This window comes from Hydra vulgaris, chromosome 13 (genome assembly GCF_038396675.1).
Source record: "Hydra vulgaris chromosome 13, alternate assembly HydraT2T_AEP".
NCBI lineage: Eukaryota > Metazoa > Cnidaria > Hydrozoa > Anthoathecata > Hydridae > Hydra > Hydra vulgaris.
Window position 1 is genome coordinate 9,472,727 of NC_088932.1, and position 16,183 is coordinate 9,488,909.

The following is a 16,183-nucleotide window of genomic DNA, read 5'->3' on the forward strand; positions in this document are numbered from 1 at the left end:
CTAATAAAAAAGATTTTATTATATAAACGAGCGCTTGAACTCACAAAAACTACAGTATCATTAAATAGTTATTTGCAATTTATTGAATAAATTTTTTAGTTTATTTAATTTTTACTATCATTTATTACATTAAATACTCATTACAATAAATATTTTGTAATTTACAAACTTAGTGATTTTGTTGTAATAGACCATAGGCATACTCTGCAGCCTGTTGAGAAGGATAACTACGTAATTATGTGATCTGAATAACGTAAGTCCGTTCATGTGGAACGCATTATAAACAACGTGCATAAAAATAGGAAATAGAGACAAACAGATTCGCGTTGCTTTAAAAGATGTATAAAACTATTTTTATTAACTGATCTTAAAATAATATATACAATCAAACATATAAAAGTGCTATATGCTTAGGTGGATCACAACAATTGGCGGCGAAGATAAAAACATGGCAAAAGCAATTAGTAATTTACCAGGTATAGAACAATTTATTGTAAACAAAAATGATACAAAAAGTTTAGATAAACGGTGGGAAATATGGAGTGTAGATTTTGAGCTATATCTAATGGCGACAGGAGTTACGCAAGAGGCGCAAAAAAAGGCATTATTGTTGCACTTAGCTGGAAAAGATATAAAAGAAATATACAAAACTCTAAAATGAAACGATATTGATCAATACAATGTAATGTGTGAAAAACTCGATCAATATTTTAAACCGAAAAAAAACATCACGTATGAACGATATATTTTTAAGAACATAAAACAAAATAAAGAGGAGAGTACTGTGAGCTTTGTTACTCGATTACGAAAACAAGCTGAATATTGTGCGTTTTCAGACATCGCTGAGGCAGTTGTCTGAAATTATCACAAAAAATCTCAAGGATAGAGAAATAAACATTGATAAATGTGTTGAAATTGGTCGCAACATGATATTAGCAAAACAACAAGCAAAAGAAATGTCAAATAAGAAAACAAATCAATGCACAGAGGAAATTGATGTGGTAGATCATTTAAAAAAACTAACTATTTCCAGAAGGCAAAAATAAGCAACAGATTTTAAATCAGGAAGTAACCAAAGTGAAAATATATGTAAAAGAGAAAATTACTTGTTATGTTTTCGATGTGGGGAAAAATATTTTGGACAATGCAGCAAGTTAAAGAGATAAGTAATAAAAACAAATGGGAAAGCAGCTCAGAAAATGAATTAGAGGAAGCGTTTGCTCTAACATTTAGTTCAAAACAAAGAGGACAATCCTATAAAACAAAATTAATAAATGTACTAGTGGAAAATGTTGTAATAAATATGATTGTTGACTCAGATTCAAGTGTGAATTTAATTGACAAAAACACTTTTGAAAGGATTAAAAACCACAGTCCTAACTTATTACTAAAAAAGTCATCAACAGTAATATTTCCTTATGCTTCAACGTCTCTAAAGTTGATAGGTTGTTTAAAGGCTGAAATTGAAACAAAAAACAAAATAACTACCAACAAAATCTATGTTGTAAATAAAAATAATGTCGGAAATATCATGGGAATTGAAACTGCAAAGGAGCTGAATATTTTAAAAATTGATGCAAATGAAAACTTTGTGCTCAACAAAGATAACGGTGTAAGTTCATTGGCTAAATCCAATAAAACCATGCAGCATTTTAACGTGTGTAAAAATATTGATGATGAAATTAAATCTCCACTAAATCAAAAAGTTAATAACTTGCAGTATTTTGATGCAAATTGTAAAGTGACTTTGAAATTCAAAAATGGTTTATTAAAATTGATTGCAGATTATGAAGATATATTCTAAGGACATGTTAAGCTAAAAAAATTTCAATGTAAACTGCATGTAGATAAAAGCATACAACCAATTGCACAAAATTTACGTCGCTACCCTTATCTCCTTCGAAAAGATATTCGAGCAAAACTAAGGCGTCTTGAAGAAGTTGACATTATTGAAAAGGTTGAAGGACCGCGAGAATAGGTTCGTAATTTTGTAATTGTACTAAAAGCAAATAAAACGGTACGATTATGTCTAGATGCTAGAACCATTAACAAAGCAATTAAACGCGAAAGATACCCAATACCTACATTGGATTCCGTAATTGATGAAATGTATGGTTCACAAATATTTGCAATGTTAAATATGAAAGAAGCTTATACTCAGTTAGAGTTAGATGTCAAGTCCAGAAAGATCACAAATTTTCAAACAGATGAGGGAGTTTATTGACACAAAAGATTAGTATATGGTATTAACAATTCATTCGAAATTTTAAAAAAAAGTATGGAACAAAGTTATGGTAAAATAGATGGAGTAAAGTTTATCAGTGATGATAATATAGGATACGCATCAAATGAACAAGATTTATTAAGGAAGTTAGAATTATTGTTTATGAAAACACGTACATTAGGTTTAAAACTAAATTTAAAAAAGTGTATTTTTGCTCAAGAGAAGATAACATTTCTTGGTATTGAAGTATCCAAATATGGTATTAATCCTGATCCAAACAAATTAGAGGCTATCAAGAATACAAGACTACCAACAACTTTAAGTGAGCTTCGTAGTTTCCTTGGTTTATGCACATAGATGTCAAGGTTTATTAAAGACTTCAGTGAAAAGAAAACAACATTACGTGAACTATTAAAAAAAAAATACAAAATTTAAGTGGGTCAAAAAACATAATAATGCTTTCAATATGCTTAAACATGAATTATCAAGTAAATCGGTTTAGGCTTTTTATGATTCGCACAAAGAAGAACAGTTAATTACTCATGCAAGTAATCATGCTAAAGGAGGAATACTTTTACAAAAAGAAGGTATTGGAATGAAACCAATCTGCTACATAAGTAGGTCACTGACAGCAGCTGAGTTAAAATATAGCATTACAGAAACGGAAGCTCTTGCTTCGGTATGGGCAATTGATAAATTACATTTGTACCTGTATGGAAAAAACTTTAAGGTTGTAGTGGACCACAAACCACTCAAGTTTTTTTTTTCATCCAGTTAAATGCACGCATTGCAAGATGGCAAATAAAATTGCAGGCATATGGTTTTGACATAATATATAAAGAGAGGGGAGAAGAGAACATTGCAGACTTTATATCCAGAAACTGTATCCCAAATGAGAAAACCAATGAGTCAGATGAAAATGAAGTGGCGGCTTACGTTAACATTTTAGTGACAAAAATGGTACCCAAATCAATATCACTTGAAGATATAAAAATCGAGACAGCAAGAGACATCAGTTTAGTTGCAGTAAAGAATGTATTATTGTCTGGTAAATAGTATGACAACCCAATACTGGAACCATATCGTAGATTTCAAAATAAGTTAACTGATTATGAGGGGATTATATTAAAACAAACAAGAATTGTTTTATTAAAGTCTCTTCAACAAAGAACTTTACATATTGCACATGAAGGACATTTAAGTGTTGAAAAATGCAAAGGATTATTGCGTCAAAAAGTGTATTGGGTCACTATGAATACTGATATTAAATCACATATTGGAAAATGTCTTGAATGCCAGGCTAATTCACACATGCCAGATCCTGAACCAAATCAAATATCTATTTTACCAGAACACGTTTGGGATGAATTAGCGATGGATTTTTTTGCATTACCATCAGGGGAGTATTTATTTGTTATAGAAGATATATATTCCAGATTTGTTGACATAATGAAAATCACAACAGCACCAAGTATCATGAATAAACTAGAAAGACTATTTGCTATACTTGGTTACCATAACAAAATAAGAAGTGACAACGTTCCACCATTCCAAAGTGAGGCTATAAAATTGAATTTTGAAAATGCTAATATAAAACATATTAAAATAACACCGCAATACCCGCAAGCAAACGGTATAGTAGAAAGATTCATGCAAGTAATAGCGAAAACAATAAAAGCAACTCATTTTATGGGCAGAAATTGGAGAGAGGAACTATAAATGTGCTCCTAATGCTATAACCGGAAAATCACTAGCCACATTGTTATAAACAGAAACATCAAAAATAAATTTCTTTCAATAATAGTTGAGAAACCACCATACGATGAGGAAGTGAGAGAAAGTCAAAATAAAAGGTATGCAAAAGTAAAAAAATACTTTGATGAGAAACATAACGCAAAGGAGAGACATGATATTAAGGTAGGAGACCAGATTCTCGTAAAACGTCATGAACGTGGAGGAAAATTAGATTCAAAAATCTAAACAAGAAATACATAGTTAAAGAAAGAAGGCAAAGTTTAGTCATTGCAGTAGATAAAGAAGAAAACGAGTTGGCACATAATATACAATTTGTAAAAAAGTTTTTAAAAACTGCTGAGTTTATACAAAAGTAAATATAAGTTAATGATAAGGAAAGAACAAAAGCTGATAAAAAATCATATCCCAAGCGAAGTTATAGACCTGTGAAATTTTATTATTAAGTATCAAGATCATTTAATCTGATAAGAAAAGTCTTTTTCAAACAGGGGGAACTGTTGAGAATGATAACTACGTAATTATGTAATTTTTTACATAATTATGTCGTTATCTACGTAAATTAATTATATATTTTTTTCAAAAAATCTCAATTTAGTTAACTTTCCTGTATTTTTAAGGTTTCCTAAGTAGAAAATCTGAATAAATTTCTAAATTTAAATTTTATTCAAACATTTTTAGTAATAAAGCAAGTTCACGAACAAAATTTTAAATAATTCTGGCACTCTTTGATTTTAACTAATACAGTGGTTCGAAGCGGGATGGCACAAAATTTTTTCAAAATATTCAAACCTCAAATAATTAAATATTTAAAAAACAAAATGTATAACAACATAGGAAAATAAGGTGGCAAATTTGTGGTTTTTTAAAATCCTAAAAACGGACTTAATTAACAGCCATGGCTGTTAGCCACAAAAATTTGCGTTCACTTTATATAGTGAAGACAAATTTTTGTAATGTTGTCATGGTTTTATTGGTTGAATTAAAATGTAATGCTTTGTTAAAATGTTTACCGCCGTTTTTTCACTTTGTATAATTGTTGTGTTGTCTAGAGGTTTTTTTAAAGCTGCTTTAGTTTTTGTGACTAATCAACTCTACTGATCTTATCTTTAAATTGTAAAAAGCAATTAGGGACCTTCCATAAAGGACGTCACCATTTAATAGGCATTTTATGACCCCTCCCCCAACCTTTGTCCCCGATTATCCTTTTTTCTTATACCCCCTCCCTTTAAAAAGGACGTCATAACATGAGCTCCCCCCCCCCCTCCCTATAAATATCATTCAGAATCTGATTAGGTGTTTCCACGTATGTTTTAGTTCTTTTGCCTGAAAAAAAAATTATTCAATATTACTTTAGTCTTATCCGACATATTAAATTTAATCAAAGTGTATCATAGGAACTTGCCTCATTCATCATCTATCCAAGGATTTTTTACGTGTTTGCCAATTGATATGATTGGAAAAGAGCTGCCCGGTTCGTCTAAAATAGTTGAATCATTCGGAATATGAAGACGCTCCGTTTCGATTTTGTCCTTATCGAACCATTCAGCAAAGGCCGCGTTCTCTTCTACTGCAACTACGGCCATTAACTCTCTTTTGCGCTTGGCGGCAATGCGAACAGGCCTGACTTGCAACAGAATAATAACCATTTGGTTAATAACATTAGAATGAGTAAAGTTGACATGATTTTTGAGCATAACTTGGGAGGCAAAGTATAAGTTGCAGTGCTTGCAGATTTTCAGAGACAAATTTGATTGCACAGAGGGACAAAACTGATGTAAGGAGGAGATTTGAATGACTTCAATGATCGAGGAATGGTGCTCTGAATATTGGAAGCGATAAGAAAAATATAGAAGGAATACGATTCTTGCTGGCGACGTCTGAAATAGACACAGCTTTCAAGCCATCTTCTGACTGGCTGATTGGAATAGGCGGAGGCAGAAATCGATTAGTAATAAAATGGAAGTAAGAGCTCCTTTTCAAAGCGCAACATCCGGGATCTTCACATTTCACAATTTGCGTGAAATATTGATTAGTGAGCACATAAGAGGCAAACCAGTCCTGATCCTTTGATAAGAGATGATGGACCTCGAGCTCCGTCTTTTTGTTTGGATCGATATAATCGGCCACCGTCGGAAACTGGTAAATCATCAGGCCTAAAAAGACCGAGGGAAAGCTCTTTCCAGCAAATTGAAATTTCTGTTTCTCTAAAAGAACATCCGCTGTCCTGCCTTAAATATAAGTCGCAATGCAGATAATTAACTCCTTAAGCCTTGTATATATATTATATTTTGATAAACAGTTGATATTAAAAATGAATTTGAATACCTTTATAGTCTAGATGAGGTCCATAATGATCATGAGGTTGGATCAATTCCGCCAACTCTTTACTTAGTGGAGCCATCCTTCTCTCGGCTCGATTGAAAGAACTCCGTCCTGGCGAATTTGTCATGATGAATAAGGTATCCAAATCATTTGTAAGGAAATGATAAACTGCTGTAAACAAAATAGATATTTAAATTAAAAGAAACATAACTGTATTGATGGATCGCCATCAATACAGTTATGTTTCGATGTTACCATACCAGTTTCGATGACTTTAGCGTATCGTGGATTTTCATCTGATCCACCATCAACACTGAAGACAACCACTGGCTTAACCAACTTGGATCTTTTGTGATAGAACCAAACTCTGGCAGAGTCAAAAGTCGTTCAAAGTCCAATCCGTGAGCATACGCTGCCGATGATGAATGCTTTCCAGATCGAATAGCAACATAAGTGGGATCGGAATAGGAAACTGCGTCAGATTTTTCAAGCCCATCTGGCTTGATTGCAATACCTGCGTAGACGGACGGGATGAGTTTGTACTTTGCAGCGATAACCCAATCATGATCAAGAAGAGAAACTCGATATTCCATATGCATCAATTTAGGAGCTTGTTTATTGGCACCGGTGATCCCAATAGGGATCCGAGCTTTATCGTCTTGACTTATAAAGCACACATCCTTGGGGCCCAAAAAAGAGCAAACTTCTCTCGCATTCTTTATAGTTGCTGTACAAAATGGACCATCCACGTGACTTGAATGGAGGTCATTTTGAGCCCGCATTAACTTGACTGGAATCGTGTGGACGTGTCTCTTTCCTTCAAGCGAATCGCTCCGTTTTGGCAGCAAACGAATATAAAGCACTTCTGCTAAGATTGTAACCTCTCTTTTCAAGCTCTGCACCAAGCTCATCCAACAATTTGAGGCTCTTTAAAAGTAATTAAAAAATGATCAGGGAATAAGTTCGGAGGCTAAAAAATTATATTGAGGCCTAATGTAGTTAGAACTATTTATTATCTAAAGTTGTACTCTCACCTTATACACTTCAGATTGTCTTTTCTCGTGGGCAGCAGATCTATGTTCAGCTAGTTGAATGATGACACGCAATATCTCAGATTGTTCTACCTCAATAGTAGGGCGACCGATTCCGTCACATACTTTAAGAGCTTTTTTCACTTCCAGGTGGTTAGCCAACACCTACAGTACCGAAAGAACTATACAAATAAGTTATTATTATTGTAACTTATTATCATATGATGCGATAAATATTACATGATTCATGGCAGTTTTCTTTTCAGCACTTAATTTTTGTTTTGACTTCATATTGCCAATCAACTTGTTTAGATTACTCGTAAGCTCCTGGACATTGGCCTTCTTCTTTTTAATGATTTCTTCTTCAGCATCGGTCCATAAGTCACTTCTTATTCTGCTCTTCATAGCAACTATTTCTTGATTCAAAACAACGATCTCTGCTTTGATTGTGTCTTGAGCATGTGTCTTGGCCTTCTTCGTCTCAATTTGAACTGTGCTCAGGATGTCGTGTCGAGAGGCATCAGACGTGGTATCAACGACATCTATTGGTTCAATAAATTAATCTGAAAAAAGTTGGAACTCTAAAGAGGAAGAACTGGAATGGGAAGGAACAGATTTCTTGGTTGTTTGATGGGCCCAAAATGACATTAAAAAACCTTTTTGTTTCAAGACCATTAAGGTATACTTTTGGATCAAAGTCTTTACTTGAACCTCCAAATCTTGCTTTTCCTTGATCTCATTCCATACTTTATGGACTTTTTTTTGACTATTGGCTTTTTTCTCGAACGGATGAGCATTATTGTAAGATTTTAGAAGTGAATTTAGAAGACTATTTACTCCCCCTTGTCCTTTTTTGTCTATTTAATCTGGACCCCCTCTCCCTCTCCCCTTTTTGCATGACGTCCTTTATGGATGGTCCCTTACTTAAAAAATGTGACCAGCACTTACAGCACTTATTTGTATTGCATACTTACTGCAAAATCCACTTTGTTTTAAAAAAACTTTGAATCTGTAATCCTTGTGAAATTGAATAAAAATGTAATCCTTGTAAAAAACTTTACCTTGTTACCTTATGGTAAGTTTTTGTCAAGGTAAGTCTTAATTGTTGTTGTTAATGACTCAGCATTTTTTATTTCATTTGGGATGGTCATAAATTACGCAACGAAAAACTTATTTAATAAATATAAGTAAGAGATCATTTTGCTCTTTTGCGCAGTGGTTTTTGCTAGGCTTGATAGGTTGTTTATGTACTTAGTTTAATTGAAGACTCTGCGAAGAAAAACTTTCAACCCTGTGTCTTTTTCTATAAGTTTATTTTGCATTACGTAATTTATGGACGATCCCTTGTTCCTAGTCGCCAAAATTCTAATCATTGTTATCTAAGTACAATTGCTTTAGTTAAATTTAATTCATATTAGCACAAATGCTTTGTTCAAAACAATTTTGTTTATTACCTAAATCGTAAACAAAAAAAAGCAAATTATCATCAAAATAAAAAGTTTTAATGCTTAATTTTTTTTTTTATAAACAAGATAAGATTGGTAGAAGATGTGAAAATAAACAAAAAACAGTATGGAAGGAGGCATGAACTTCCTAGTTAAATGCATTTCCACAGTGCTCTGTGACAAAACCGTCAGGTCTTCTAAGGGCACTTAAATATCAAAACAAAAAAAATTGAAAAAATTTAAAAAAAAAGTAAAAACAGGAGTTTTGAGTTAAAAAATGCAGTCATCACCCCAGCCGATATTTGCTTAAGAAAAGTTAAAGTTATGTGCACGTGTTTGTATGAAATGTTTATCAAAACTTAAAACAAAATTACTTAATCTGTTTATAATGCTAATATTAGAGTTGAATTAAAAAAATCTTTTTTTTAATCTTTTTTTTTTTCAAATTAGGGATTTTTTTTAAATTAAAAAAACTTTTTACATATTGTTTACGAACTTATTATACTGTTTACAATTAATACAAAGTTTTAAATAGTTGTCTAAAAAGTAATTTTAAATTATTTTTTAGACAGCAAGTTCTGCATGATTAGTAAGGTTGGTTCTGTAACTCCGGTAATCTATGTTTAGTAAGGTCGGTTCAGTAACTCCGTGCAGTAACATTGCCCAGATTAAATTCTTGGCTTAGACTTTGAGTCATGGATTATTCTGCATCGCTATTTTGATTTGTGAGTTCTATATTATGGAAATTAAAATTTTTTTTATACTTTGTTATTACTTAATCCGGGTCGGATTTACCCTGGTGGGATCTCTGTGTCATGTTAATATGGAAGTCCCTTTCCCCACCGAGCGTACGGGGCTGTAACTCCTAGAAAATTGTTTTTGGAAATCAAAATTGCTGTACGTGAGTTTTAGCGTCATTTTGGTGAAGGAAAAATGGTTTATAGAAAAAGAAAGTTTTTTTCCCCCGTTTAAAATTGTAGTTGAATTTTCTTTAAGAATAATTATTGATGTTTTTATTAAAAAAAATTTTTTTTTGAAATAACCTAATGAAGTTTATCTTTCAAAAAAAATTTGTTTAAGGTGGTACTAGCCCATAAAAATTAAAACAGTCAATTTATTTAATTTTGATGCAATTTTTTTTTTAAACTATGTGCATTAAAAAATTATTTAGAGTAAATATAATAAAAAGTATTAGTATACTCGAAAACATGCTGAGTCAGCAAAAAATATACAATTTTAACTACATTTTTAAACAAGGATTTCTCATGAAATAGTCAGTGTGTAAAGCTAAAATTTTGCAAAAAGGTTAACAACATGTTGATTGAGGGATTTGACCAGAATCACCATCAGAACTTTTACAGAATCAAAATGGCTGCACTTTAAAAAATAATTTTTTATTTTTATGTAAAATTTGTGCTGCTAATGTTAATATCTCGACAACAGCTAACTATAAAAGTCTCTTTTTGGTCAAATCCCTTCACAGTAACCTGATGAACAATCTGTGAAAATTTTAGCCATAATCTCCAAGTAGTTCAAAAGATATTCTTGTTCAAAGTTTAAAAATCTGTTAACAGAGAAAACGCAAGAAAACAAAACAAAACAACTTTAACAATATATATCTTTAAAAATTTCCAGACACATAGGAGTCATCCTTGCTAAATCCTTTTTTTATACCTCTCAATTTTTTCCTTCTTGATTTTGTCACTTCTTTTTCCTTCCTTTCCATATGAATGACGCGATTTTTGTCTTTTTTAATTGCACCGAGAAGGAAATATTTTCCACAATGAAATCCAAGTTGCTTAAATGTTTCTTTATGAGAAAAGGTAACCTCCATTAAAAGATATAACTGCAGAGAAAACAGCTAACTCTAAAACATTTTTTGAAACAAAATGTGTTTGGGGCATTTTTCCCAGATTATTTGATTAAAAGACTCATTAGGATTTTGGGTATAGCTGTGTAAACATTTTGACAAAAGATTGTCCGAACTAAGTTCCATAAATATTGGGTGTAATAGGTCTTTTATAGCAACTGGTAGGTTTAACTTGTTTTTATAAGTGCATTGTCCTGTAATCTTATCCCTTTGCCATTTGCACCAGCTAGTATTGGTTCTGGGACAAAATTGATGACGCGTAGCTGCATCACCTTCGCAGCAGTGCCATAAAACTGCAAGTACAGCTTTTTTCATAGGGTAGAGTTTATCATTCTGACGAATAGCCATACCAAAGTAATTCTGCATTAAGTTAATACTTGCATCAGTTAGTCTTCCTTTACCTGAGAGAGTTTTACTGTCATTCAACTTTTCTTTTTTTTTTATTGCACGTAAATTCCGAAGTCTTGTTCCAAGTCTCTTTTGAACATGACCGAGACACTCTAGTTTTTCTGGTATCAACATTTCTCCATAAGGTCTTGCTTCCCTTACTTTGCTGTATGCTTTAGTGTCCTCATCTCCTATGTAATGACTGTACCTTAAGTTAAACTTACTTAATGAAGAACAAAAAATTGAAATAGCACCAGCGGACTCCATAGCACCAGATGATTCGTGATGATTAATTGCACACTTATGCCTTGTTTTCCATAGTTCATAACCAGCTGATCCTTTTTTTTTGGACAAAATCTCACAAGATTTACAAAATTTTGACATAGTGTAATAGTCTAAGACCTTTTTATTATCCTTTGAAATTGCAGATACCACGCCATTCAGGGCGCCCTTTTTTGCCATGTTCCATCAATAGAAATATGACAGTCAACAATATCATTGCTACACGCATTGATGTTAATCATTTGACACACTTCATGAGCAGCTTTTTAGGTACTTTTTTCAGCAGATTTTTCATATGCACAATAAAGAGTCTTATTAATTTTTTTATAAGTAGTAAATGCAATAGAAAATGGCATATTCATCATTGTTGTAAATGTTTCAATTCCAGCATGACCTTTGCCTATCTTGCGAAAAGCCATAACTGTGCGATATTTAATTTCATGTGCTTTTTTTACAGTTTTACTTTTTTGTAAAGGTATATATTGAGGAGAAGTATAAGAAAATCTGCATGCTGAACAAACACTTCATTTTATACATAATTTAAGTGAAAACCCTTTGTTTTCATTTTTAAGCGTGTAAGCTTAACAGGTGAGCTACACTCAGAACAGCGTGAGAACTCCTCAAATAAATCTTTCATAATGCCAAAATGTATAAATATAAAAAAATTAAGGTCGTTAGATGTCTGTTTGTTTATAGCTGAACTGCCAATACAATTAACTGCTTTGTTCAACTTTTTAGCACTTGTACTATTAGTACTACTAAACATATTTGAATAAGAAGCACTTTCAGGTGAAATGTTTTGTTGATCAGACATTTTATGTTGATTTCCATGAAAATAATTTCTTTTTATTCTTTTGCTATTTTTTTTATTTCCCATCTAAGAATAAAGCAGTAAAATGTGAAAAATAAATGCAATAAATTCAATAAAATAATCATAAAAAGCTGTTTTTGATATACTGTTATAAATTCACTTCCTTCTCACTATACATTTCCATTTAATATTATTAATGGAATTAACGTATATGCAAAGTTGATATAAAGCAAAAGAGATATATATGAAATGTAGAATAATAATAGAAATTAATTGTTTGATGAAATTTAAGTTAGCCCAAAAGTAAGCATTGTTTATTGTTGCTATGCGGTTGCTAAGGGCTTCTTTTTGAGATCATATTACCAAATTAACATTTTCTGTCACTAAATTACTTAAAAACATAGTAAAACTATACATTTTTGAAATCTACAATGATTCTATTTTTCAAATTTAGAAAAAAAAAAAATCTGAAAATTTTGAAATTTGTCGGGCTAGTACCACCTTAAATAAGATTTTGATCTTGTTTATAGTGTCTGCTATAATCAAGTGGTCAATATAAAAAACAATTCATTTTTTTTATCTTTAGTAAGTAAGGCCCTCTTATTTCGCGGAAACCCCTCTGCTGTGGCACACCCTGCTCGTGTCTAATAGAAGACCTGCATTCAAAATCGAAATCTTTTCTGTTTTGATTGTGAATGAAAGATTGTCTACAAAATGTTTTTTTGACTGCCGTATTTGTTGGTGAAAGCAATAATAATTTGCTAGCATTATTTGACAGTATTAAAGCACATGAACAGCATAGCAATATGAATAACATTATAACAAGATCAAAAATAACTATAACAGATTAACAAAATTGAATCTTTAAAATTAACCTAGGGGCTGTCCATTAATTATGAAAACAATTTTTTGGCAATTTTACCTCATTCTCCTTCCCTCCCCTCCCCCCCCCCCTTCCCCCCATCGCCATTGTCAGTAATTTGTCAAACTTTCAGAGGTACCTTTCCGATAAATTACGTCAACACTAAGTGTTGACGTAATTTATAGGAAAGGTACCTCTGAAAGTTTGACTACCCTCTCACCAAAAAAAAATCCGAATAGTAACATTTCTTTTTTTTTTCTTCCTTTTTTAAGTAATTAAATTTATTTTAAAAAGTAACATTGTTGACGTTAACTTTTTTTAATCTTTCCTTGTCAATAGTTGTCAAAAATATTCAGACTCCATCCATTTCCCCTATTTTGTTGGCATAATTTATGAATAGTCTCTTAACTTTGTTCATAATTCAATTCATTATTATTATAAAATAGTAAATATACTTGAACAATTACTTTAATAAACATAGTTTTGCTTATATTTCGCAAAGTTTTTTTTAACATTGATATCTAAATATATTAGCTAATATACATTATTATATAAAGTAAAATACATTATACTAGATAAAAAACATGTATAATTGAAGTTTAATGGAACTGTTACTGTTTCAAGGTTCATTGATATCTAAAATTTAAAAAACACAAAAAAAGCCCTAAAAAAAACATTTTTAGGAAAGCTTTTTAAGCTACTACTTTGTTTTTAATACTCTTGTTGTTATTAAAGATTTTTTTTTGAGGCTGGCTAGTAAAATTTTTTATATTAATCTTTTAAATAAGCCGATTCGGCAAAAAAGCAGATAAAGGAACATTATTGTTTTTTTTTTAATTTCTAAATAGATCAATTCTTTTTTAATAATACCATACAAGTTTTTACAAAATTTAAAAATTTCAAAACTTTTGTATTTGTTTTTAAAGTCCTGCAAAAAATTTAAATTATAGATCGTTATACGAATTCTACGTTGCATATAGTCAACTAACTAGCTCAAACAATGAAGAACTTTAATATCTACTACGACCATTAATATCTACTACGACCATTAAGGACGATTCTTTACAAGCAATTATTCGGAGCAGGCATCGTTTTTTGTTAACTCTAGTATTTCATCTGTCCAAGTAATGCTTTCTTTATTTTTTTATTATATTTTTTTAATTCTGATTTTTGTAAAAAAATAAGTAATCAAATAGAAAATTAAATTATAGTATTTAAAAAAAAAAAAGTTATAGTATTTGTGTGGAATGCATTAAAATGCATTATACGCAAAATTTTTTATTTTATTTTATAACAAATTTTCAATTTGCCGCTCAATGCAAATAAAAAAATAAATAAAATCGAGGTAAGTGATTCGAATTTTGTTTTTGTTATTTTTTTTACAAATAAATAACAAAAACAAAATCTCTTTTTTAAATTTTTAAATCAATGTTTGTAAATTTTTTAAAATAGAATACTATGAATTTTCATAACAGGAATATTGGCATTGTTGTAACAAGTTAGCATATTAACTTAAAACAGAACAGGAGTGTTGGCATTGATGTAACAAAATAGCATATTAACTTAAAACAGAACAGGAATGCCGGCATTGATGTAACAAGTTAGTTATTTTTATTTCAATTAACTTAAGTTAGAAACTAGCTTGTTATTTTCAATAATCCTAAAAGATGATTAAGTTTTACTTACAGATATTTTAACAACTGTAAGTAAAGCGTTTTTAATTTTTAATTTATCTGATAATTATGGTGCTCCAAGAAGTCTATCCCAAGCAGCACAACACGTTTGTCCAGCGATTCTGACGTTGTTTTAATATGACATAACTTAGTTTGCTGCTCGGGTATGGCCTTGTCACAGAGCGCCGTGGAAAAGCATTTAACTAGAAAGTTCACGTCTCTTTTCACACTGATGTCACAAATATGGCCAGAGCTAGCATTGAGCCTCGCAACTCTCCATTCTAAATCAAGCGCTTCAACATCTACACCGCAGCTAATCAAATTTCATTAACATTATTTTTTTGGTTAACAAAACTTCTCAATTTCATTAACATTAATTTCCTGCTTTTATTTTTTTACTGAGTTTATTCTCATATAAACAGCAAATGCTGATAATGAAACTTTTTAAGTTGGGTTACAATTGCTACACGATGGAACCTTTCAAGATTGAGAACAATTTGAGTTCATTAAGAAAATGAAAGTTTTAATTAAGATATTGTAATATATAATTGAGAAAAACAACCTGTAATTAAGAAATATGTAATACTTAAGAAATAAAATATGTCAATAAAAAATCATAATATGTAATTTTGTTTTTAATATGTGGTAGAGAATTTTTTGATCTTGAAATACTAAAGATGATACCACCAACTTTAGTTGAGAGTATCAAATTTAGTATTTTGTGAGTACCTGCAATAGTTATGGAATAGTGTAGAATTGCGTAAATATATATATATATATATATATATATATATATATATATATATATATATTTATTTATTTATTATTTTATGTAGCGCAAGTAATTGTGCGATCTATATGCGAACAGTCACTTGTGTAAATTCCTTATGTTAAGTAAGGATGCTTTGCAAACCTCTGTGGTTGGCAGGGCCGCCGTGAGGGGGGGGGTCTACTGGGTTGTTTTGTCCCGGGCGCCAGGTCGACAGGGGCGCACGAAGCCGAATATAAATAATTTTTTTTTTCATGTTTATTTAAAAAAAAGATGAAGTATTGGGAAGCAGCGTGGAAAATAAGAAATCAAAAGCAGCCGGTCAATTTGACCAGCTAAAACATATAGACGGTCAATTGCTTTTTTTGGCCGGTCAATTTTTTTTAGTTTAAATTTTCAACTTTGTAATGAAGTGCTTCATAATTGGACTTTTTAAATAAAAAAAGTAATTAATGCTTTAAAACTAAGAAATTAGCATTACTTTCAATTTGAAAGTAATGCTAATTTCTTAGTTTTAAAGCATTAATTACTTTTTTTATTGTATTTAAAACTATTGTTTTGAAAGTTTCAAAACATTAGTTTTAAATAAAGCGATTCTTTTTATATAGCGGAAACTCGCAAATGAAGTGAATACTAATGATTAATTTAACAACCCGCTGAAGTAAATGTTTAAAATAACTTTAGTGCACGGAGATTTTCATTCAATTAAAAATGGAGATTTTTTACTTTATGAAAAAAAGAGATTAGATTAA

The 16,183-nt window shown here is 31.0% G+C and overlaps 1 protein-coding gene across 1 annotated transcript; it reads left to right on the forward strand.

Annotated features, from left to right (window-relative positions):
- Window positions 1-1,144: 1,144 nt before the first annotated feature.
- On the forward strand, window positions 1,145-1,978 carry LOC136089614 (uncharacterized). The gene is made up of 2 exons (XM_065815666.1): window positions 1,145-1,736; window positions 1,848-1,978. Exons 1-2 carry the CDS (start codon window positions 1,145-1,147, stop codon window positions 1,976-1,978), a joined length of 723 nt encoding a protein of 240 aa, XP_065671738.1.
- The last annotated feature ends 14,205 nt before the right edge of the window (window positions 1,979-16,183 follow it).